At 42.6% G+C, this 25,804-nt stretch overlaps 1 protein-coding gene across 2 annotated transcripts in view; it reads right to left on the bottom strand.

Annotated features, from left to right (window-relative positions):
- The window catches only part of lmf1 (lipase maturation factor 1), a 538,909-nt gene that overhangs the window by 133,860 nt on the left and 379,245 nt on the right, over window positions 1-25,804 (bottom strand). For both annotated transcript variants that reach the window (XM_080206431.1, XM_080206432.1), the window contains exon 5: window positions 20,527-20,694. In XM_080206431.1, the coding sequence (XP_080062557.1) occupies window positions 20,527-20,694 (168 nt within the window). The remainder of the gene's footprint in view (window positions 1-20,526; window positions 20,695-25,804) is intronic.

Below are 25,804 nucleotides of genomic sequence, written 5' to 3'. Positions count from 1 at the left end.
AGCAGCCAGTATAATCAAGGACCCCACGCACCCAGGATATACTCTCTTCCGCCTTTTCCTGTCGGGAAGAAGATGCAAGTGTCTGAAGTCACGTACCGACCGACTGAAGAACAGCTTCTTCCCTGTTGCCATCAGACTTTTGAATGGATTTACCATATATTAAGCTGAGTTTTCTTGGCACCCTAGCTATGAGTGTAACACTATATTCTACATCCTTTACTTTCTTTCTCCCCTACATACTCTATGAATGGTATGCTTTGTCTGCACAGTGCGCAAGAAACAATACTTTTCCCCATATTCCAGTACATGTGACAATAATGAATCAAATCAAAAATCAAATTATGACCAAGCAAAGTTCCAAATTTTATTCCCCTCTCGATTCTGCACTCTTCGGGTCATCAATATACGGAGGGAACACAATACCATGAGGTACAATTCCGTCAGACTGATGGCTAATTCTGATAAGTTACAATGGAAATCCAGTATTTTTCTTGCCACAATCATCATATTATATTGTTCAAACATTCTTCAAAAAGAAATCACCATGGACACTGTCAGCCCACCCATTGAGTTAAGGACAGTAAGGACTTTCCAGAGTTATCACCATTTCTCCGCAGTCCCAGCAAATAATGCAGTGCTTCCCACAATATATCTTTGTGTACATGCAGAGGTCAGGTGTGAGACTTCCCAGGAAATCTCTAAGGCTCTCCAAAATTCAGGAGGATAACTTGAGCCTTCCAGATATTTATTAAAACGATCAGCTTAATGGAGAAAATGCTTGGACAGTGCTGATCAATGAAGTGAGTTACCAGCATGCCAATGAGTGACCGCAGCTATTTTCCAACTCCAAAGAAACTGGGTTTTCTTCATTTTCCCCTTGGGTCCACAACCACAATAATGCATCGAAATTGTCAGTTGTTCAGAAGGAGGTTCTCCGACTGAACTGACCCAGGTGCAGCTCCCCATCTTAAGTAAAAGGGGATCCAGTTTCCATCCTTAAGGGTTGGTTGTGTCACTTCGACCCAATCGCTGAGTCTTTCTAATGTAGTATCAGCCAATGACATATCCTCCAGCAACGACTCACCTGAGGGGCCAAAAATTTAATGCAAAACTTCTAACATTTGCCTCCACTACTTTCAAAGAAAACTGGGCTCACACTAAAGAACAGAAGGCTCGAGTTTCTTTTGCTTTAGTGCCCTGTAACCACTTCAGCCCCAGCGATGGTAGTTTAGAGTTTCACCATTATTTTTTAAATTCTGCCTCCAGGAGGAAGTAATGCATCTTCAGTAATTGCAGCTAACACAGCTGAGATGACTAAGAGTATGACTGCAGAGAGATCTGAAATTCAAGTCACTGGGAACAGCAACATAGTGAAGTATGAAACATGCTGAAGCTATGCAATTCACCACTGTTTACACTGACCCACCCTCTGCACCCCCTCCCAAAAAAAACAGGATGGAAGATTAAAAATTATACACTACTTAGACAGTGGTCAGAAAAAGAAAAATTCTGATTCCTTTCCCTTTGAACAGAACCTGATCAATTCTTAGCTCATAAACTGAGCTGAAGATCCAAATAGTAGGTAAAGATCAATCTAGCTCTGTCCATGACCTCCGGAAAGTACAGAAAAAAAGTGCAATCGCAACCTCAGGATGTCCCAAAACACTTTACAACCAATGATTTATTCTTGAAGCAGAATCATTGTTGTAATGTGGAATCTGTGGCAGTCAATTTATGCACAGTAAGGTCCCAATACAGTTATGAGGGAAAGACCAGATAATGTGCTTTTGTGGTGTCAGTTAATATAAATATTGGCTGAGACACTGGGGCAGATATCTACCCCTTTAATTACTTTGGGAGGATGGGTGGGGGTTAGAATTAGAACAACTGAATTATTTCTTGCCCTCTGTGCTGGATCTCAGTTTAACATTCCCAACAGTATAGTATTCTCTCGGTACTGCAGTGTAGTGACAGCCTAAATTTGTTCTCAAACCCATAACTTAAAGCGTCAGAGCAGAAAGTGCTGGTCATTGAGCCATGGTTTACTCATACAGAACGTAAAATTGATAGGTGGAGGCATTTGAAAGAATTTTGATTCTTTTTATGATTTATGGAAAGAACAGGCTGAATTTCCAGTCATCTTTCTGGAAAATTTGGAAATGAGAGCCTTCACCAATCATTTTTGTTTTTATTTTCTATGCCTCATGACCTGAGGACATGAGTTACTGAGGTTAATATTAGAGTTTAATGTTAAAATTTTACTTGTGTCACAAGTAGGCTTACATTAACAGTGCAATGAAGTTATGGTGAAAATCCCCTAATCGCCACACTCTGGTGCCTGTTCGGATATACTGAAGGAGAATTTAGGATGGCCAATGCACCTAACCTGCACGTCTTTCGGAATGTAGAAGGAAACTGGAGCACCCGGAGGAAACCCACACAGGCACGGGGAGAATGTGTATACTCCGCACAGTTACCCAAGCCAGGAATCAAACCCAGGTCCCTGGCGCTGAGAGGCAACAGTGCTATCCACTGTGCAACAGTGCCACCCAAGTTGCAATGCTTAAACCATGCTCTCACTTTTACTCTTACTCACAGTTCAGCTTTTGACTTGGCTAAAAGTTGGCAACTCTGCCGATCATATTTATTGGACCTCATCCCATAACTGCACAATTCACGACTTTCTGAGCATAGCGTGACGAATGAGTTCCATTTACAAACACTGGCAACTAGCATTATGGGGCTGGGATGTATCAGTGAACAGTAAGCATTCAGCAAACACATGAAGTTTTCAAGGTTAATGTGGCAAATGATTATTGCCCATAACAAGTCTGGCATCATTATGAAATGAGAAATCCTTACCTTCACTTACTCTGGGAGGTCAGATGGGGTGAATTGGAACAATTGAATTATTTTTTGCTCTTTGTGCTCGACCTCAATGCCTTCTTGAAACGGAGTTAATAATGTTGATTTACAAGAAGGAAGAATTTATTTGTTTAACGATTAAAATAAATCCAACTGATGAGCAAAACTATGTGCCAGCTTCATTATGTTATACTGAGGTTTTGTGAAACACTTTTAACAGTTTAAGGTTTGACTTTTGGTGGCACAAATCGCTATTTTCTCCACATCTGGGGTGTGTAAAAAAGACAAATAATCTTCTAACAACTTATGTGTCTTTTGCAGGATTTGCGAACATCATACAAACAGAGGCAGCTAGTTTGTGTCAAAAAGTTTTTGACAATTAATTTACTGCCTAATTCTTCATATGTCAGCAAATGCCCAAATCTTAAAAAATAAATGATGGGTAGAATCATAGAATGCCGACCGCGCAGAAGGAGGCTATTCTGCCCATTGAGCTTGCACTGACAACAATCCCACCCAGACCCTATCCCCGTAACCCCACATATTTACCTTCCTGATCCCCCCCGACTCTAAGGGACAATTTATCATGTTTACATTAGCCTGTAAAAGATTCCTAGGTTAAGTCAGGGCAAACTTATTTGATAACTTAGTTGCCAGAATATTTGTCACTACAAATAACTTTTAGGTAAGTAACATATATGTATTTTTGTGGGATAAATTGTGAAAGATATCATTTAGGGTCACTCAGAACAGTCAGCACATAATTTGCATTGGTTAGTGTTCTACACAAATTTGCACAGCAGGTCCAAGGTGAACCAGCTGGTCTCTGTCAGCGGTGGTAAAGCACCATACTTAATCTCAGTGTTATTGGGTTGTGGTGAAGAAAAACATCTAGAGCTTCCAGTCCTAATTGCCTTATTTGTGCACACATCTGAGAGAGGACAGAGGCGCATATAATAGTGAGTGAAGTGAGAGAAACGAAGCTTATGCAATGACCTTTGATCCAGAGGCAGTACAGTAAAGAACATTTTGTAATTTCTTAAAAAGGTCTGTGGAATCTGTGTCCAAGAATGTTTGAAAAGACCTTTTAAGCATTTGCACCAATTGGAAACTGAACCGTTATAATTTTCTTGGATAAGGAGAAATACTGATCACGTGACCTAGCAACCATTGACGTATAAGCAGTACCAACAGCAAAGAGGTTATGAAAGAAGCCAGCTCTGACGAAGGGTCATCCAGGTTTGAAACACTGGGTCCATTCTCTCACCACAAATGCTGTCAGGCCGGCTGAGATTTTCCAGCATTTTCTGTTCTTGTTTCAGATACCAGCATCCACAGTATTTTGCTTTTATCTTAAGAAAGAAGCCATGTGACTGGCAGACACAAAGGAAAGATACAGGCACTAAAGCTGAAGGGTGAAGGTGATAAACATACAAATGCAGAAAGAGGAACACAACGAATTCTTCTCAACAGCAAATTGCTCTCAGAAAGTGTGCAGTTTTTTGTAGTTATCAGAAAAGAAAAGGGAGCTCCTGGAGGTATTACACAAGCTGGTTAAAAGGGTCTAAAGCCAGGTAAGCTGTACGAGTTGTTCAAGACACTAAGGCGGTTTCCCTGAAGGGCTAAACTATGAAGTTAGACATTTTTTGTTTCTCAGTTGAAAAGAAACTCAGGAAAGCTACACGATCAGGAAGTGTTGTGATCCAAGAGAGAATTTGAAGAAATGGGCCATGCTAATCATACTCTTAAAACTTGAAGGGAAAGCTCTTGTCAGATACAACTCTTGATCAAGTCTGTGTGAATAAAGAATAGTATATTGTGGAAATGTGCAGCGATATAGTACCAAATGTCTGTGGGGAGCAATGAAAATACATATATAAGATGTCTGTTTGTTGCACTGACTATTTAAAGAGTAGTTTGCCTAAAAATGTCATAAGAACATAAGAAATAGGAGCAGGAGTAGGCCATCTAGCCCGTCGAGCCTGCCCCGCCATTCAATAAGATCATGGCTGATCTGAAGTGGCTCAGTTCCACTTTCCCGCTTTCTCCCCATAACCCTTAATCCCCATTTGCCAGTTAATTCATGTTTAAGTTGCACTGGTTCTGATTCATGTTAAAATCAAACTTACAAAAGGTGAAATCTTGTTGGTAATTATTTAATTTAGTTCCTCCGCTGAGGTCAAAGAAACTGCACCTGAGATAGAAAGGGAGTGCGAGAGAGCAGAGCATGACAGAGCACGTGTGAGAGCATCAGAAGGATAGAAAGAGAGAGTGTGGAGAAAGTAGAGAAAATGAAGAGTATGAGAGATAGAGAAGCTGACATGTCTGAGGGAGAGAAAGTGAAATGAGTGTGAGTGCAAAAAGAGAAAAGGAAGAGCATGCATGGGAGTGCAAAGGGAGAGATAACAAGACTATTTGAATACAGTGGGAGACAGCAAAACTGAGAGAGGAAGCAGAAGGGGAGAATACGAAGGCCAGGATGTTCCAATCCAGACAGTGGCGAAATCAGAAATTCCCACCTAAAGTCAATGGACATTTGGCTGTTCTACAAATTTTCTGGTCCTGGCCGTACTGACACCGCTGCTGGCTGCACCAAAAAATTCCAGCTACGGAGTCTGAGAGAGAAAGTGAGTGTGTGTGAATGTGCAGAGAAAGAAAGTGAAGAATGTGTGGGAAGGTGCTCAGGGAGAGATAACGGTAGATGGAGAGGAAGAAATTGGACTGTGTGTGAGATAGCAAGAGAGCAAGCAAGTCTGTGAGAGTGAAGAGTCAGAAAGTGAATATGGTAAATGAAAGAGAGCTTGTGTAAGCAAAGTGGATGAAAAGAACATTGAATTAAGTTAGCATTGAGCTGAATGGCCTCTTCAAATATTGACCAGTTTCAGAAGGTACCAGAGGACTTGTCAGCACCCATAGAACTTTAATCACAGTACTTGGCAGAAGAATAAGGTGAAAGAAAAACTTAATGAAGTTTATGAAACATTTCTTACACACTGAGAGGTTTTTCAACTCTTGAATAAAGAACATACCTTCAGAGTAAAGTTTCCACTGTTGACATTTACTTATTTTTTAAATGAACAACTACAAACCAGCAAGATTCATGCACTGTAAAGCAAACAAAAAAAAATCCACAGGAGAAAATAATTAATAATGAATGACTTAAACAGTAACAAAACAACTTGTTTTAATTAGCTTATGTCAAGGCCACTTCTGGGTGTATTTTGAGGACTAACAGCACCCCAAAAGAATCTGGTTAATGTACTGAACTCCCAAAGGTTTTGTACATTTAGTTAGTAGTTCATAACTGTGTTTCAGTTCAGCAACATTTTAATCACCAATAAATTATTATACAAAGCTATCAACGAATACAGTTGAATGAACACAGCAGGACAAATGCACTGGTGCTTCAGTGTGCTGTTGGAACGGTAGGATGTGGGTTCAAGGCCATGATTTCACCCCCACATCACAGTGGCCTGTCAAGGGAGTCATAGAAGTAGAGAGCTGGTAGCCAGGAACAGGCCAGAGGTGAGCGAGAGAATTTCCAGTTACCTGACTGAAAATTAAGTTCATTAAAAAACAAATCAGCTCTCATGTGGCTCTGCTCCCACTGGCTGCTTCCCTGTTATTCTGAGTGAAATGCTGCCAGCATGTTTCGTCTCTTGTTGCGAGGTGTGGACTTCAGGTTCTCACATTTCGGCCAACTGCATCCCTTTTGTTTCCGCTTCTCGAATCCTTGTAGCCTTGATCTCCTCTGTGTAATGTGGCTGAATAGAGCAGAGCTTAGAAAGGTGAAGCCTGAAGTAGCTCAGGTGGGAAGACAGTAGTGTTGATCATTAATTAGGTAATGTTAAGAAGGAGATTACTAAAGTGCAGGATAAATAAATACTATTTCAAAATGCTGTCCCTTCAAGTTTCAGGATGTAATATTCTAATAAAGCGCCTGTTTCAAGTGGGAATGCTGATCTCTCCTTTTAAGATTCCCCTCGGCAATCCAGCCAGATGGCCAGGAGTTGGTGGGGAATTTCACAGACAAAACATACAAAAAAAAAGGAGCAAGTCTAGGCCATTCAGCCTCTCAAACCTGCTCTGCCATTTAATCATATCATAGCTGATCTGTTTATGTTTCAAGTTGCATGTTCCCATTCACCCCTCAATAATCTTTGGTTTCCTTGTCTAACACGAATCTACCTACCTCCACCTTAAAAATATTCAATGACCCAACGCACCCCCCCATCTCCACTGCCTTTCGAGGCAGAGAGTTCTAAAGTCACACAACGCTCAGCAAAAAAAAGGGTGACCCCATATTTTAAAGCAGTGCTCCCTAGTTCTGGACTCACCCACAAGAGAAAACATCCTTTCCACATCCACCTTGTCTAGACCATTTAGGATTTTATATACTTCGATCAAGTCATCCCTCACTCTTCTAATCTCCAGTAGCATGACGTTAATTCTACAATGGCATGCGACAAATGCTTCCTCCTCTCAAAGTCCATCTTCATGGCAACTGAATTACATAGGCCTTTTATTCAGGTAGAAAAGCTAATTAGCTATCCTTTAAACTCCCAAATTTGCTCCATCTTGAAACGAAATAGATAGTTTAACGTATAACTAGTTACACATTCTTAATGTCTTCCTGGGGGTTTGGAGATGAACATTCTATTTAACATCAGCACAAATGCTTTGGGTAAGGATTACAGGTATGAACACCTTGCATCTTCCTCTTAATAAAAAAAGTTGCCCCCCGCCCCCCCCACAATTTTCCCCTGCCCCTCTCATTCTTATATTGTACCCTAAATTAGAGACAGTCCCAAAATATAACATCTTATTGAATCTCTCATCTATGACACTAATCTATGACAATTAGCTAAATGCTTCTCTATTGACTTCATGGCATGTAATACTGGTTCCGGAGAGGGCGAGGGGAAGAAACATAGGTCCGTCAGTAGACAGTAAGGGGCTTTGCATCATGAAGCTAGGTTATACTCCAATGATAGGATGTGTGAAACATTTGTAAGATGCAAGTGTGAAAAGACTATTAATCAGGCACTGCATCTCGAGTGAGTGCCTTGCTTTATTACCGAAATGTGTGTACTGCGGCTGCAAGGCTGACCTCAGGCGTGCCATATATGTGAAAACAAGCAATAGTTTCAGGTGAAATGATAAGCAGTACTACTGTTAGTCTTATCCTGGCACATCATCTTACAATACTGTCCAGTTGGTATTGTACAGGTCAGTAAGTTTGACCATCAGCTCCTCAAAAGGGCAGTAGGATGGCCTGGAGAGATGAAGAGAGCAATCCATCTCTCAATCATCCTTCTGCAGTGACACATCTACTTCACCAGTCATACTTGCAGTCACTTCTCCACAGATACTGCTTTGTGTCTCCACATTGGGTACATTCTCATCTAATAGCTCTTATTTCATCGCCTTGGCAATAAGGTTGGCAAAATCTAAACTCGAACCTGTGTAAAAACTGCAACATGGCAGTCACTCACTCAACTCAGGGAGTCACAGCCGTTTAGATTTTCACTGCCAATGAGATTCGCTACCTTCGCCAGTGGGCTAGCTCCCATCGCAAGTTCAAAGCTGTGTTGCAAAATCATACTCAATTTTCAAATGAACTGGTCTCAAAGAGTTTTGCATTGGCAGCTGTTCATGGCTGGCACCTTTAACTAGCATCAGAACATCTAACCCATAGTGCATGAAATGTTAATCAGTGACTAACAAATCATTTGCTTTGTAGTACAAACCACACAGTTCGGGGAAAGGGAGAAATTTGGCTGTCAAACAGTTGCTGAGTCAGTGCTGCATTAAACCAGAAGAAATCTCTCACTTCCTGATGTTTTTGTACAATTTAACTCATCAATTTAGTTCTTAACAATCACCATGATCAACCCCTTAAGGCATATATTCGAGTCAGTTACTGTTCTTACGTCACTCAGTACATTTTAGAAGAACATCCTATAGTTTTTATTCGCTATATTTAGGATTAAAGGACACACGATACAATGCAGTCGAGGAAGAATTATATCACCTTGGCTAACTTGGAATCCCAAACAGTAAAACATTTCTCAGAACTGGGAAAGATATTCCTGTTATAACTGATGGAATGAATGAATTCTCCATAATGGTTTACAACAGAATGTATTACAATTTCATCTCTGGCTAAAAATTCTGGTTTTCCCTTAAATAGATAGGGAAATAAACTCTCGCAAATTCAGTAAGCTGCATCAGGTCATCACAAATTAGACTCTGGGAGTGCAATTTTGAGATCGTATTCGCAGTCAGTGAGATTGCCGATGCGTTTGGGGAATTCAGTGAGATTCGAAGAAAGAGATTCTTGCCAGTAAGATTGAAAATCAATCCCACTTGCCAGCTAAGGATTGAAAACAAAAGGTCATTGAAGGCCAGCAAATTCATTTGAACGCATCACCTCTCTCCAGCTCTTCCCTGTTCACCGAATATTCATTGGGCATCGGTGTGACATGGCGCTGACGTGATTTACAACAGCTGTATAGAAATGAGAACCTTGTGCTCTCCTCTCATTTGTGCAGGAGGGAGGGACAGATCACAAGTCTTAGCGGCCTTTCATGTCTGTGACCTGCTAAGTTCAGTAAGTAAGGTTAAAATCCAACGAGCTTTCGTAGCGCCGCTCCTTCATCAGGTGAGTGCATGTGCCTACCTCAATCCAACGCCAGCAACTCCACATCATGGCTACCCTCTAGGTTGAAAGGAGTCTGGTGGCTTGCATGCAGGTGCCACCTCCTGTGCCCTCCTTGTTAGGCCACTGAGGGATTGCCCTTCCAGAAGTGAGTGGGAGCAGGTGAATACAGACGGTCAGCACTGGGAACAACTGTGAGGTTCTTGAGTTGGGTCCCATGAAAGTCTACTGGAGGACTCTGACAGAGGGTGCTTCTCTGCCTCATGAGGTCTGAATATCCTCTCACTTGGGTGAGGACGACTGCAGTGAAAATGAACCCCTACTCTGGTAGCACTGTGATGACAAAGGGGATGAACTGTATGGAAGATCACGGACTGGTTATGGAGGTGTGAGTGTCAGGAAACTGGCTATTCCAGTTAGATGGCTTGTTAAATCCACAGCTCTTGTGAGCTGGGGGGAATGGGGGTGCCCTCTTGGGATGAAGTTGACTTGCTAATTGCAATCTTGACACAAATCAGGTGTGCTTCACCTGCCATAAGAGAAAGCCAGTTGCCTGACCAATTAAGTCAGCACAGCAATACACCAGTGTGTCACTGATTTGAGCCCAGTTTTTTAAAAATCCTTTTGAAGCACTCCTTTGATTTCATATTTTAAGTTTTGTTTGTGCTTTGCTTCGGGCGGTACCCCTTTCAGGGGCTGTCCTTATTGTTTTGTCCTTCAGTTTATTTAATTTAGTTTCGAGCCCGCTGAGACTCTCAAGGGTCAAAGTCATTCATTCAAGCAGATTTGAAAGGGGCGAGTGTGGGGAAGTGGCTCTTGTGTGAGAGAGGAGGGAGTGAGGCTTAGTGGAAAGACACCTACCTAGGTGCTGAGAGGCCTGAGGCTCGGGGCCCTGTCAGGAATCCTCAGCACTCAATTTGATGTTCTCTTCCTTTCAGATTATGATTCTGGAGCCAGTTGAGTTAGGTATTCTACTGATGGTGATTGGTCAGCAGCAGTGACATCCATGTGCTGCTATACGTGGCCAGGACACTGCCCTGCGGAGGGAGGGGGAGACTGGATCCATGTCTCTCCGGGAGCAGAGCCACAGGTATATTTCCATGTCACCACCTATGGATGGGGGAGGCAGGCCGGGGGCCCGTGCCAGCAGCAGCACAGCTTGACTATGTCGTCAGAGTGGGTCAGGCATAGTGCTGCCATTCCCACGCTGCACAGGGATGAAGCACCAAATTTGCAGAGCTTGGTGTCATGACCTGATAGTGCAGAGGATCAGTTTGGGTGAACTAGGTGATGTTTAATACAATATTACAACGGTGAGACTTATCTGTACTATTGTCAAGGTTCACCCGTGCCCACTAACTGTCCATTGTTTCTTACTTTTCCTCACCCTCCTGCTATATTTACGTGTATCCCAAGAACCATAGTTGAGGTTGAGGCAACCTGCGGACTTCCATACCCTGTTGTCTGAGATGACCTTACAGGGCATCCCCTGAGGGGTCCAGGACCTGCTTTCAGGCTGCACAGGTGTTAGAGTGCTGCCCTCTTCAGTGAGCATAGCTGGAGGTGTATCACCAGCTTGGAGGCAAATGTCAGATGGACTGGACACCCTCCCAGGGTCTCTCCAGTGGATGGCCTCAGGCTGTGCTCCTGCCGATCCTCTTCCCTTCAGGTGCACAGGAGCACCCGGGCTCTTCCATTGGATAGAGGGGCAGCCCCACCATCATCTGGCACAGACACTAATGGATTCCCACCTGTGCCTGCACCATGCAGTTGACACCCTGCACAATGGAACTCATGCCCTCAGCCATGGAGATCATAAACTGAACCATGGAATGGACACCTCCACCATGGAGTACACCTCACGCACCATGGTCTTGATTGTGGATGCCATCCATGCAGTGTTGGCCTCATTGCATTTCAGTGATGGCACCATCACTTCAGGACAAAAGGAGGTGGTGCTCCTCCAGTCAGCTTTGCAGTCTGAGGAGGGATATTGACATCCCTTCCTGGTGCTCACAACTCTACTAGCTCTGGGATGAATGGACGCAGGGGCACATCATTGGTCAGGGGCCTAGCAAAGTCCTGGGCTCTGTCGTCTCTCTGAGTGTCAGTTCAGTGGTCATTCAGCCCTTGAGCCTGGTCTGTCGATCAACAGTACTGTAGCTGATTTTCTAACTCAACCTGGCAGTGGTGAAACATGATCTGGCAGGAGATGAGGCTAGCCTATTACGCTGGGGATGTGCTGACGTCTGCAACTGTGGTTTGCCCAGGCTAGGGGAGAGTAAGGATCAGGGTACCCAATGAGGTTAAAGCATGGCTTTACCTGATGCAATTTTTCAAAGCCATCTGGGCCTTTTGGCTAAGATGAAGCATTAGATCAAGCCTGGGAGGGGAGTGCAATGCCTCATCCTGTCAGCTTAGACCTTGTTTGAACAAGCCCAAGACGTAATGCCTTGTCTTGTCAGCTTGGATCTGGTTTGTCCTTCACGTGGGGACCATGAATTGACTTTCTGATTAGAAATAAAGTACTGAAATGTACCAATAAAAAAAATCCACTTTGCCCATCCTATCCTCATATCCTCTTCCACATAACATGTACAATACATATTACAATGAAATTGTGAGAAATTGTAAGACTTGAAGAGGTCACTAGATGACACTAATGTTTTCAATCTAGACCTATTGATGCCATAGAGGCAGATAAAACAACTGAAGCGACACCTCTATCTATGTCTGGCACCACCTCACCACCTCTGCTCGGCTGCACACATGCATGGCTACACAGCAGCCAGGAAATATCGCACAGGAGGTTTTTGCCCAAAATGCCCAGCTTGCCTTGCCACACAACAAAATTCGGCATGTTGGAAAAATGAGCCGCACACAACAATGACATTTTACAAGGGAGGGGACATTGCTCCCAAGCCAGTTTTTTTCCCCACTATCTAGGTGGGTATGATTTAAGTTATAGCTTTGGACTCAGACCCAGCATGGAGCATGTTGTTCAAAAACAAGAGTGATGCAGATCCCTGCCTTGCCCCCTCCTTACAGATTGAAAGCCAGTGGTATAGCCAAGTCAGCAATAAACACTGAATGAGTTATACCCTCCATGAGAAATTACTGGCAAAACAATAGTGGTTGACAGTCTGGACCTGGCGAAGGGCCTTTTATTGGGGCTGTGGGAAAGGGAAAGAGCAAGAGCATGGGAATAATTGGATAGCTCTCTCAAAAAGATGGCACAATGAGGGGTTAGAAGGCTTTTCCGAGCAGCATGACTCTATGATTGATTCTTTGGTGCAGCACTGCTACAGCCAGACACATAGGGTGGAATTCTCCCATTTTAAGATAAGCATGACCAGAATGGCAGAATCCTGCACCAGGCTCTGAGCTTAAAACCTCATTAATTATGCACAGGCCAATTCCCATACAAGTCACCTGGGGCCTGGCAGCAGATTCACCAGCCACTTTCATCTGATGGAATTGAAGGTCCCAGCACCTAATTAAACACCTGTCCAGCACAATCGTATGATTCTCTCTAGTCCACCTGTCTTCACCAGACCCGACAGGATATCAGCACCCCAGAGGAGAAAGGCTAGCAGTCTCGATACAAAGTCTGTTTCTCAATTTAACTGTATCCCCCGCCTTGTGCCACCCCTATGAAGTACTTGTAGGATCCATTCATTCCTTTGAACAGACGAACACAGCATTGATACGATGTTGAAATGAATTTCTTTTATTGAACAGAACTTAAAATTAAATCATTACAAAAGCGAAAAGGAAGAGGAAAGCTGGAGAGAGAGACTGACTTTTTCTGCCAGGCCTATACCAATCGCACACAACTCCAAAACAAAGTTGCAAACACAGAGCTGAAACCACAATATATATATTCGTTATCTTTTTATTGAAATTGTTTTGCACATGCTGTCGCCACCTTGGAGAAACAGACCTCGCAGATGTTGTTTATGAAAAACTTGTTTGGCTTATGAAAAGCCTGTTTTGCTTGTATTGTACCCTTCAAAACTGCAGTCAATTTCTCGCTAACCCAGCATGCCGTCTGAGTTTTAAGATGTAGTCAAGTGTTAGTTAATTTTTTAAGCTTAACAGAGTTAATTACATAGGCAGAAGTATCTTAAAATGAAATCTTTGCATAAATGAGGCAAACAGTGCTAAGCATAGGATTTCACAGTGCCCATGCCCCACTTAGATCTCTACCCACCACATCCAGAGTCTTTGTGCCTTTCTGTAAACAATATGCTTACCTGTTTGACCCCCTTGTTTATGCAACCTTATCGAGGTCCAGCTTCCCTCCCCTCTTCCTTCCTCCTTCTTCATCCATTTCTTGCCCCTCTACCTGTCACTGTGAGTCCTCAACCTTCTCCCCCACCTCCTTCAGCTACCACCACGATCCGCCCTTTCTCCCAGCCTCACCTTGCACTCTAAACCTGGTTCAACCTTTGTTGCGGTGACTGTATGAGTCCCACAGTAGGGTGTCCAGGTCATATGAGTGTGCTGGTTTATGGCATCGGTTTGGGGGAGGGGGTTCTTCACCAACTCCAGGTGCAGTATGGATCTTCCTTGCTGACACAGGCATATCTATGGGTCCAGCAGCATGGAGCTGTTCATGAAGACAGTATGACATGGAGATGAAAGGCAGGAACCAGCAGAGTGATGAACAGTGCATCAGGAGGAGCACAGCACTATGAAAGTGTTGCACTCACCTCAAAGTCTGTGGCAAACTGATGGTACCTTGTGCATGCCGCTCTTTATCAATTGGGTTTGATGCCAATGCAATTTCTCACTGACGCAACGCAAGATTGGAAAGCCTGGCGGATGCTGGCAGTCGTTTTAATAAGTATTCATAGGATATAACCGAATGCAAATAGTATTCATGCCACCATTGGTGGGAAGAGCAAGCTAGCATTAAGCTGCCATTGGGAGAACTGCAACATGTTTGTACACTGAGGGTTTTTGGCTTTTTGGCTCCCATTGATTCCCCACACACTCCCTCCCCTATAGCAGCCGCTGGCAGGCTGGAGAATTCCACCCATGAAAACACTGCCCCATGGCCATTCTCTAGCATCCACAGCTTATCATGCTGGACCTCCAGCTTGGAGACTCTGCCAAGCTAAGTTTGCAATGAGAAATAGGGCCTCCATTTAACAAGTGCACATATTTTACACTTCACCAAGCTAACTGCATTTACCACCAACCAGCTGGAACATTGCAAAGCAAAAAACTCAGAAATTCAAATATTTTGATAGTCTGGTCCCAGACAGCAACACAGACTTTGTGTTGTGGACTTCTTCACAGGAGAGGCTTTTACATACATTTGTACATCTTCGAAAGCAATTTCACTTAACTCCTTTCAATGCTATCAGATCCATAAATCTCTTGAATGTAACAGGAGGAGAGAAGGACTGATGCTGTCCTCCCACCAAAATAAGGAGGTGTAACATATTAAAATTCTAAGTTGATACCAAAAGAACTAAATCCATAAGTTGTTTATTATCTGTATAAATGCATTGTCCATCTTTAGCTAATTCCCTATGGAATTGAGTACAGCTTCACAGAATTCTCAAAAACATTTACTGAATGCTTTCAGCAGTGGAAAGATGCATGAGACATGATTGCTTCCCTAGAACTTCACTGCATTCACTTTGGGGTGCCCCTCGGGTCATACCAAACCGCAAACAGTTTTTTAAATCCACCAATGAAATTCTGAATGTGCAGACCCCAAGGTCCAAGCTGCGGAAACACCAAGAGATCCTCTTGATGATTAATTCCCTCAGAATTAAGTTTGGCCTAACTAGATTATTAGATGTCGGTCAACAATGGGGGAGGGGGGGAAACAAATACAAGTTACGCGCTTATCAAAGTATGGGCCGAGTCTTGCAGAAAATTACAATGTGAAAGGGTAGCTTTTTATCTCCAGGCTATGTTGGCTGGATGTAACAGTATACAGAGATGTCAACATGGCATAATCCATCAGTCACTGCTTTAGTCCTGAAGTTCCTGACACTTGGATTTCCTATTCTCCTCCCCCTGCCAGCCACCTCAGTTGCAATAGTTAGAAGCACATTTCCCTTATTCACAGTTAACGCTGAAACCGCTTCATCCTATGTTATGTCTTCACTATGTCAGTTGTATGTTTATTACAATAAAAGACTATCTTGACCACATAGATAGAGAAAGGGAAAGTTACACCAAGTGCAGTGAAACCAGTATGAGTGACAGGTTGCCCCAGGGCATGTTTGTTGAAGAGTTAGCCTTGCGAGTTCTCTTTTTTTCAATGATGCTGCAGGTGTGAGTTATGTGCCAAGGTCATGTTTCGTGAAATTACAGTTCTTTACTTTGCAAATACACATTAACAAAGGCTAACCAATGATCCCTGTGATAGCCACTAGCCTTCAAAAGTATCCACTCCAAACATCACTTGTTAAGATATTTGCGGGCCACCTGGGAATAATAAAAGCACAACTGAATATTTCTCTTCTCAATTCTAAAGGTAATATTTGGATGTCTCATCTCCCAGGTTTCTAAATCAAACCTCAAATAATCACCCAGAAATGGCAAGTATCCAGTGAAGCTGCTCTGTATTATTATTAACAGAGGAGACAGGTGGAATTTTGGATATAATCACCTCAAAATAATGAGAGATTTACTAGAAATTGTTGCGTTGTGAAGGCTCCGTGAATATTACATTGATTAGCAATAGCTGGAAATTGTTGAAGTGCATTTAAATGCTCACAGATGAAACCTTTAAATGTGACATTGTAAAATATGAAGGTTATGGATATGACTAATAGATCTCTGATGGTTTTGCTCACTGTGAATCATCAGATATATTCTTTTCAAGCCAACAACAGACAGAAAGCAGGCTGACCATTGAGAATTTGGAAAGAAGCTGGCAAATTTCACAGAGACAGTGAAGTAAGTGTTCTGACATTTCTTGCTCAATGCCCAGAAACTCTGAAGCAATAATGATCGTCTGTGCATGAAATTTGAGACAACTCTGGTTTTTTCGGACAGAGTTTGTGTCACAGGTGCTGCTGGATATATAGTTTGTAAGGTAAACAAGTCAGATCGCACACAATTATAATTTTGTCTCAGATTATCACAAGGGTTTAACCTTTGATAAAGCCCATTTGCAACACTGCCAACAATGGCTTTCAATCTAAATTCCAGATTTGCAGAATGACCTGGATTTTCCTGAAAGACTGGATCACATGACCAGTGAGATAACAGGACAGCTAGGTGAAGAACAGCATGCCCTGTTTTCCCTCCCAAGTACAAAAAGGAGGATTTGCATTACGCATTGTCTTTCACTGCATTAAGAAGTCTGAAAGTGCTTTACAACCACTGAAGCATAGTCACCATTGTGCTGTAAGAAATGTAGCAGCTAATTTATGTAGCGTAAAATGCTAGAGCAACAATATGATAACCTATTTTATTAATGTTGATCAATGAATAAACATTGACCAGTACACTGGGAATAACTCCACCAGAGGGAGCAGACAAGGCCTTGGTTTAAATCTCACCTGAAAGATATCTCTGACAATGCAGCAGTCCCTCATTACACAAAGCGTCAGTCTTGATTTTTGTGGTCAAATGCTAGCACGGAACTTGACCACAACCTTCTAACTCAGAGGCAAGAATGCTCTTTGTAAGAATGGTGATACCAGGGTAAGGGAATAGATGCGTACAATGATAGATTTAGATTAAAAAAGAGAGAAGATTCAAGTGGAATATTAACACCAGCATGGACTGAATGACCCATTTCTGAGCTGTATATCCTATGTAATCCTAGTAATGCTGCCAACTGAGCCAGAGCTCAGGAAGGTGCACCTTAAAGCATCCAATAATGCTCTATTGATTGGACCAAACTCCAGTGGGCACAGATAAGCAAATGTGGTTCTTTCCATAAAATGGTAGGCTCATCTCAAGGGACTAGTAAATATAGCCATCTAAATGGCACTGTACATGGAAACCTAACTGAAATAAGCAACAGATTCAATCCTCTTTTGAGCTGAACATGAAAATAGACCTAAAGGTAGGACCTTATCCATGATCTATGCATTAAGGATTTTCTGGCAATGTTTTGAGACAACGTACAGTGCATCAAAGCCAAACAAAAAAAAATCACTACCTTAAGTTCTGAGTACCCCAACCTGTTGGATAGGTATGAAAAAAAAGTTGCAAATTCCAGAAGTCTGAGGGTAGAAATGGCTGCTGGCAATGCATTAGCAACTAGACGCTTAATGTCTTCATCCTCGATCCTGCCTGACTCTGAACTTGGGTCAATTTTATAAATAATTGTTGGAAGTTACAGCTGCAGCAGCAACCTCAGCACAAATCAGTTCATTTGGGGGTCTGTTTAATGAGTTAACAAGGCACCGTGGAATGGAAGTGCATCAGGGGAATTTGGGCATAGAAACTGGTGCACTTGATTCACTGCTTGTACGATTTTGGACAGAAAGTCATGGAGCCACTAATCAGACTGCCACATCTATATTTTCAAGTATGCTCTGCCACATTCAGTTGTGCCTTAGAAGCAAGAACTTGTAAAATGTGGTTCTTAATAATGCAACAAAATGCTTAAAATAGAAATACAAGGTGATAAGGCAATCTTTATTCAGAACAATCAATAGGAGTTAAATACTTGTAATCCTTTATGTACAGAAGATTGAGGGGTGATCTGATTGAGGTATTTAAAATGATTAAAAAGGATTCATTAGGATCCTTCCCTCTGCTGAGAAAGTCAAGACATGGATACATAGTAGAAATCATAGAAACCATGTAGAGCAGAAGAAGGCCATTTGGCCATCAAGACTGAACCCGACAACAATCCTACCCTGGCCCTAACCCGTAACCCCACATATTTACGCAACTAATTCCCCTGACATTCCCCCTAATAATAAGGAGCAATTTAACATGGCCAATCAACCTAACGTGCACAGTTTTGGACTGTGGGAAGAAACCAGAGCATCCGGGGGTATTCCATGCAGACACGGGGAGAACATCCAAACTCTACACAATCAGTGACTCAAGCCGGGAATTGAACCCGGGTCTCTGGAGCTGTGAGGCAACAGTGCTAACCACTGTGTCATCCTGCTGCCCCTATCTATAACTTGTTAGAAAATCTCTCCAAAAAGTTGTTGATGATGGGCATGTCAACTGAAGCTTCCAATACTGAGATCTTGTTGGGTAAAGATATCAAGCAGAATTGGCAATGGCAGCTAAATAGAGTTGAGATCAAGACTGATTGTGATATAATTATATGGAGGAGCAGGTTGAACAGCTGACTCCAGCTCCTAATGTTCCTATAATGTCTGCAATCCCATGCAGAAAATATTTTTGTGGAACTGAAACAAGTGACTAAACTTCAGTCAGTTCAGATATCCCAAATGTATCTGCTAGTGAACAGCTGATGGCAAACTTTATGGATTTGGTTTGAAAATGGCATCCTTCATAACCAAAACATGTGACCACAGATGGGATAAGCAAGCAGTCCTTTAATACAAAAATGGAACACAAGTAAATATCTGAGATTCTTGGCACAGAAATTCTGGATACAGTTTGATTCCTTTCTGCCCTGACCATCAGTAATTTGACACTGTTTGGATGTAAAATGTTACTTGGAGTAAAAGGAAGAGAAAAAGAGGCAGAGTCTTTACGCAGCTGGCAAATTTCATCTAACGGCTGTTGTTATTCAGCAGAAAGTTGAGATGTTGTAAATTTCGTGCTGTCTAAAACGAGAGGCTTGCGTTCACACTCACCTTTCACAACTTCAAGATATATCCAGCCAACTGAACACCTTTTGAAATCTGGTCACCATTGTAATGCAGGAAACACAACAACCAATTTGCACATAGGAACCTCCCACGCACAATCTGATAATGACTAGGCTATCCATTATGTTTTTAATGACAGTTGAGGAACAAACATTGGCCAGGATACTCCTGTTCTTCTTCAGAATAATGCCCTGATGAGACTCAAGAGGGCAGTCAGGGCTCAAATCAATATCGAGCCAGAAGACCTCCTGCTTGCCTATTGCATAATGGTATTCCCAGAACAGAAATAGCACTCACAGCCTCCAAAGTTACAAATTTAATCACCAGTCTGTGCAAACTAACTGATCTCAGCAAGTGTCCCAGTCAGATAGCAGAACAGGTCTTAATTTTCTTTAATGGGTAGAGGAAGTGGGGGTTAAAATCAACAAGGATTGTGGTTCCTGATTGTCATCCATTGTTGTTCCTGCTGGATAGTCTGCATGTATGGATATTAGGCAAGAAGAAGAACAGGCTTAAGAGTGGTGCGTTGCTATAGCAACTTGTCTGTACTCAATCAATTTACAATTAAAGAACAGTCAATTGCATGAGACAATAACAGATTACTGATGACTGTGGGATCATAACATGAGCTGGAACATTCTTCTCTAAGAAAAGAGACTAAAGAAGTTCCCAATATAAACTGTAACATTATGAAGGGTAGGTCAATTTTTAGAGAAAATCCATCATTTGAGGGGGAAATCAAAGCTATGCTTCATAAATATAAGATAATCAATAAATCTAATGAGGAATTCAGGAGAAACTTCTTTACTCAGAGTGATAAGAATGTGAAACTCACTAGCACATGGAGTAGTTGTGTCAGATATCAATAATACATTTAGGAGAAAGCTGGATAAGTACTAGCAGGAGAAAGGAAAAGCGGGGTGAAACATACACAAAGAACATCAACACCAAGTGGCCCGAATGGCTTGTTACTGTGCTGAAAATTCTATGTACAAGAGTCACAATTTAATAGGAGTTGGAGAAATTGGAGAAATAGAGTAACTACATGGGAAAAGAAACCTAGGAATAAGGCGGGCAATTGAAAATTATCATGTCGCAGTGACAGCAATCAGCCAACTGGGACGCTTTTAATCTCAATGTTTTTTCCTTTTGAGGATTTTTGTAGCAATAACATGAGAATGGAGCAGAAGAAGTAGTAATTTGCAATCCTACCTGAAATAGGATCTGCAGGATTCCATGTATTACACACATCTGGCGCCCAATAAACAGGAAGAAAGGCACGATAAGCTCAATGAAATGGTTAGTAAGGACCTCAAAGCTGTGGAACCACCATGGGGATCGATGCATATAATACGCAATAGGATTAGGCACAGGTTGAGTCTGTAACATAGAACAAAACACATTGAGAATTAACAAAGATGAGCAAACACATTTCAATTTATGTGTACAAGATGTTAAAACATTGCAATGAGTTGCCTTTTATAGAGAAATGCACCAGAAAATAACTTCAGTTGTACCGTCAAATGCCTTTTCATGAAGCTTTAACACTTCCTACAGTTAAAATAAAAATTCAATCTTTGTCCTTTGACATGTTCAGAAACAACTCCAACATCTGCAAGAAAGGAATTGCATCTGGATTCTGGCCAGTCACCCAGGGTCTTGAAGGGGAGGTCTGATGTTCTTCCATATGCTTGGGGGCAGGTTGGCATTGTCTGCACCTGAGCCAAGAGCTTAGTAGAATGTTCCTGGAAGAGGAACATGGGAGAAGTCACCCAATTATCCAAAAACTTATCTAGACGTTTTGTCAGTTCAAACTTGTAGAAGCAGCAAGAGTGGCATTTGACAAGGAAGTGGCTTGCTGGCCACAAAGTAAGCAAAGTCGTCGGTCTACCTAAGACTGCATTTGCAACTTGGCCAATGTTGTCTACCTGATACGCTGCAGGAAAGGATGTCCCGAGGCATGGTACATTGGGGAGACCATGCGGACGCTACGACAACGGATGAATGAACACCGCTCGACAATCACCAGGCAAGACTGTTCTCTTCCTGTTGGGGAACACTTCAGCGGTCATGGGCATTCAGCCTCTGATCTTCACGTAAGCGTTCTCCAAGGCGGCCTTCAAGACACACAACAATGCAGCATCGCTGAGCAGAGACTGATAGCCAGGTTCCGCACACATGAGGACAGCCTCAACCGGGATCTTGGGTTCATGTCACACTATCTGTAACCCCCACGACTTGCCTGGGTTTGCAAAATCTCACTAACTATCCTTGCTGGAGACAATACACATCTCTTTAACCTGCGCTTAACCTTCTCTCCACTCACATTGTTTGTACCTTTAAGACTTGATTACCTATAAAGTCTTAATTCCAAATATTATTTTGTAAATTGAGTTTGTGTCTTTATATGCCCTGTTTGTGAACAGAACTCCCATTCACCTGATGCTAGTGACTTGTGCTACCAAATAAACCTGTTGGACTTTAACTTGGTGTTGTGAGACTACTTCTTCACGGAGGAGGACGTGAATATTTGCCGGATGTTAGAGATGGAAAGGTGGTAGGACTGGAGGGTCTTGATGACATTACTGTTACTAGAGAGGTGGTGCTCGACAGACTGGAGGGGGCTGATTGTGGACAAGTCCCCAGGACCGGATGGAATGCATCCGAGGGTCCTGTAAGAAATGGCGGAGGTGATAGTGGATGCCTTGGTGGTTATTTTCCAGACGTCGCTGGATTCCGGGGAAGTGCCGGAAGATTGGAAAACGGCTAATGTTGTTTAAGAAGGGTGCCAGGCAAAAGGCGGGGAATTATAGGCCTGTTAGTTTAACGTCTGTTGTAGGTAAAACGTTAGAATCCGTCATCAAGGAGGAAATAGCGAGGCATCTTGAGGGGAACTGCTTGATAGAGCAGATGCAGCACGGTTTCCTTAAAGGGAAGTCGTGTCTGACAAATTTACTGGAGTTCTATGAGGATGTGCCTAGGGCGGTGGATAGAGGAGAGCCGGTGGATGTGGTCTTTCTGGATTTTCAGAAGGCGTTTGACAAGGTACCTCACAAGAGGTTATTACAGAAGGTCAGGGGGCATGGAGTTGGGGGTAGGGTGTTAGCATGGATAGAGGATTGGTTGTCAAATAGGAGGCAGAGAGTGGGGGTCAATGGGTGCTATTCGGATTGGCGGATGGTGACTAGTGGAGTGCCCCAGGGGTCGGTGCTGGGGCCTCAGCTATTTACCATTTATATAGATGATCTGGAGGAGGGAACCGAGTGTAGGGTGTCGAAATTTGCTGATGACACCAAAATTGGTGGAAAGGCAAATTGTGCGGAGGGTGGGGAGAGTCTACAGAAGGATCTAGATAGGCTGGGCGAATGGGCCAGGAAATGGCAAATGGAATTTAATGTTGGCAAGTGCGAGGTGGTCCACTTTGGTAGGAATAATGGTAGGAAGGATTATTACTTACGTGGAGAAAAACTGCAGCAGGCGACGGTGCAGAGGGACCTCGGGGTCCTTGTGCATGAGTCGCAAAAACCCAGCTTGCAGGTGCAGCAGGTGGTCAGGAAGGCGAATGGGATGCTGGCCTTCATCGCGGGGGGGATTGAATATAAAAGTAGGGAGGTCTTGCTGAGGCTGTATAGGGCATTGGTGAGGCCGCAGCTGGAGTACTGCGTGCAGTTTTGGGCGCCGTACTTACGCAAGGATATTTTAGCCTTGGAGGGAGTGCAGAGGAGGTTTACTAGGCTGATGCCGGAGTTGAGGGGGTTGAGCTAAGAGGAGAGGCTGAATAGATTAGGCTTGTACTCGTTAGAGTTTAGAAGAATGAGGGGAGATCTCATTGAGACGTATAAGATGATGAATGGGATGGATAGGATAGAGGTGGAGAGACTCTTCCCGCTCAGAAAGGATAGTAGGACTAGGGGGCATAGCCTCAAGATAAAGGGGGGGCGGTTTAGAATGGAGTTGAGGAGGAACTTCTTCACTCAAAGGGTGGTGAATCTCTGGAATTCTCTGCCCGTTGAAGTGGTGGAGGCTGCCTCACTAAATATTTTTAAGACGCGGGTTGATGGGTTTTTGATGAGAGAGGGGATTAAGGGTTATGGGGAGAGGGTGGGAATGTGGAACTGAGCCACGACAGATCAGCCATGATCTTATTGAATGGCGGGGCAGGCTCGAAGGGCTAGTTGGCCTACTCCTGCTCCTATTTCTTATGTTCTTATGTATTGTGTTTACCCCAGTCCAACGCCGGCATCCCTAAAATACTCAGTACCACATAAAATCTCTGAACTAAGTATGTTCAGTTTTGTTAGATCTTGCAAGTCTCTTGAGGAAATGACTGAATTAAACATATAGAACCTGAGATGATTTCATCATGAAGAACAGTAGATGCTCCGGAACAACTATTCTCTTGTTTTTAAGCTTCACTTTAATTAAGGTTTATTGTAACTGACATCAGCTACAGCTCCAACTGATAAAGAAAATGTTTAACATTGCATTAAAGAATGGCAGTCAATTGAGCCAAGTGTGAAATGTTGATCTCCAGTGACACAGATCAGGGGGAGAGAGAACGGAGTGTGAAAGTTTGAGATGTGTGGTTTCTCAGTCAGTCACTTTTCTCGAGCTGCAGACATCCCTTCACTCCTGCTTCTTGCAGCTCCCAATGAGAGACAGAAACCAAGCTGTTGGGATCAAGTCATACTAAGCACGACACTGAATCCAATCACCAGCTCTGTGGTCCAATCTCCATTTTGGAGGTTTTGCTGTTGGGCTGGGCCCGTGGCTTGATCATCAGTAGTAGGAGTGGAGTCACAAGGCCGAGAATCCCTCTGACAGTGGACAAAATGGGGTATGGCACTGGAATTATTTCTACAATCTGAAGTTAAATTTGGAAAGAAAAATCATGAATTTCAAATAGTTATTCAAAAGCCATTGTTGGTACTCTAATTAGCTTCTTAGTTGGCATGAACATAAAGCACTTTTACTTGCTGGAACCAGTGTGGACCATCTTTCAGAAGGTTGTGGTATTAATATACATCATCAGAAGTGGACAATGTTCTAAACATATTTTTAAACTTGTATTACATGCTTAGTTCTGAAATGTTCATTTTCCTCACAAATGATACAACAAAAACATATCCGCATTGCCAATAAACAAGTGTGATAATAATCTCTGTACAACCTGGAATTAATAAACTCGTTCTTGTATCTGCATTTGAATTAAGTAAGCACTGATTTCAACCCCCTCCCCCTGAGGACACTACCGCATCCTTCCTTCCTCTTCCAAGACCAATGCAGGAAGCACCCAGCGATGACTATAAGTTCAACAACTGCACCGGTAAGGATCACAAAATTATTACTTCCTAGGTCAGCAAGGTGCATGTGTTTGAAATGCTTCTCGAGGCATTTCCTGAGGGGAAAGAATTCAATGCGTGTCAGATCCAGCCAGCTTTCCCTTGTTCTGATTTGCAGGTTACAATTCCTTCAATTAAACATTGCATATTTGAATGTTATGGTTCTGTTTAGTAACTTTGTAGATTCTGCAATGCAATTGTGCAATGTTCAAAAGGCTTTCACAGAACTGGAAAAGCAGACAATTGTTACTGAACATAGAGCTTTGTACAATTTGGAAACATTCAATGTGGCCGATTATGTTTGTCAGTCATGATAAGCTTTTCGGTAGTAGCTCCATGAATTGTACATGTTAGAAAGTTATTAATGTTATGCCACTTTGCATGTTTCAGCAACTAGATTTTAGAAGGACAGCTCCAGCAGGCAAATGGGAACAGCAACAATTCCAATTCCACCAAGTTAAAACCATCTTTACTTGGACATATATGAGTGTTCATCCATCATCACCAGCTCATTATGCAACAGCAGTTCGATGCTACATCACTTTCTCAAGTGTAATTTGGGATGGGCCATAACTCTGGCCTGCCAGAGATGTCCATTACCCAAAAATAAAAAAATTCTCAGTGTCAGTGAACGTACACTGAATCTACACCGTTATACTTCAACAGCAACAACTTGCATTAATGCAACATCCTTAATGTAGAAACATCACTTAAGCCATTGAGTTTTCAACCAAAAGAACATGGGTTTGAGTCACAAGATTAACCACAATTCAAATCTCTTTTCCTCAGATGGAAACATTTCCACTCGGCTACAACAGGAGGGTCTCCAGAAAGAATGCAGGTGGTTTGTGACTTCAACTTTTACATACGCTCTGTACTCATGTTAAAGAAGGTTTACAGTTGTAGATGAACAGGCAAAACGTTTGCAAGTTAGAATCAAAGATCCTATGATGGCACATCAGTATTCGCAGGGAGTCCAAAGAAGTGTGCCAATATTTTCAAATGGTCCCCACACTGAAGTTTTAAAAGCTCTATTAAATGTAGAATTGATTCATCTTGGAGAAGGAGCAAGAACGAGAGAGCATAAATCACGTCTGACCCACTCTGCTCCCCAAACGATATCTCTTACTAATCCTGAAGCTGCAAGG

The sequence above is a fragment of the Carcharhinus amblyrhynchos genome, chromosome 18 (assembly GCF_965287045.1).
Source record: "Carcharhinus amblyrhynchos chromosome 18, sCarAmb.v2.hapA, whole genome shotgun sequence".
Lineage (NCBI taxonomy): Eukaryota > Metazoa > Chordata > Chondrichthyes > Carcharhiniformes > Carcharhinidae > Carcharhinus > Carcharhinus amblyrhynchos.
Note: the sequence above shows the minus strand (reverse complement) of the source record. Positions and strands in the feature narration are given on the sequence as shown.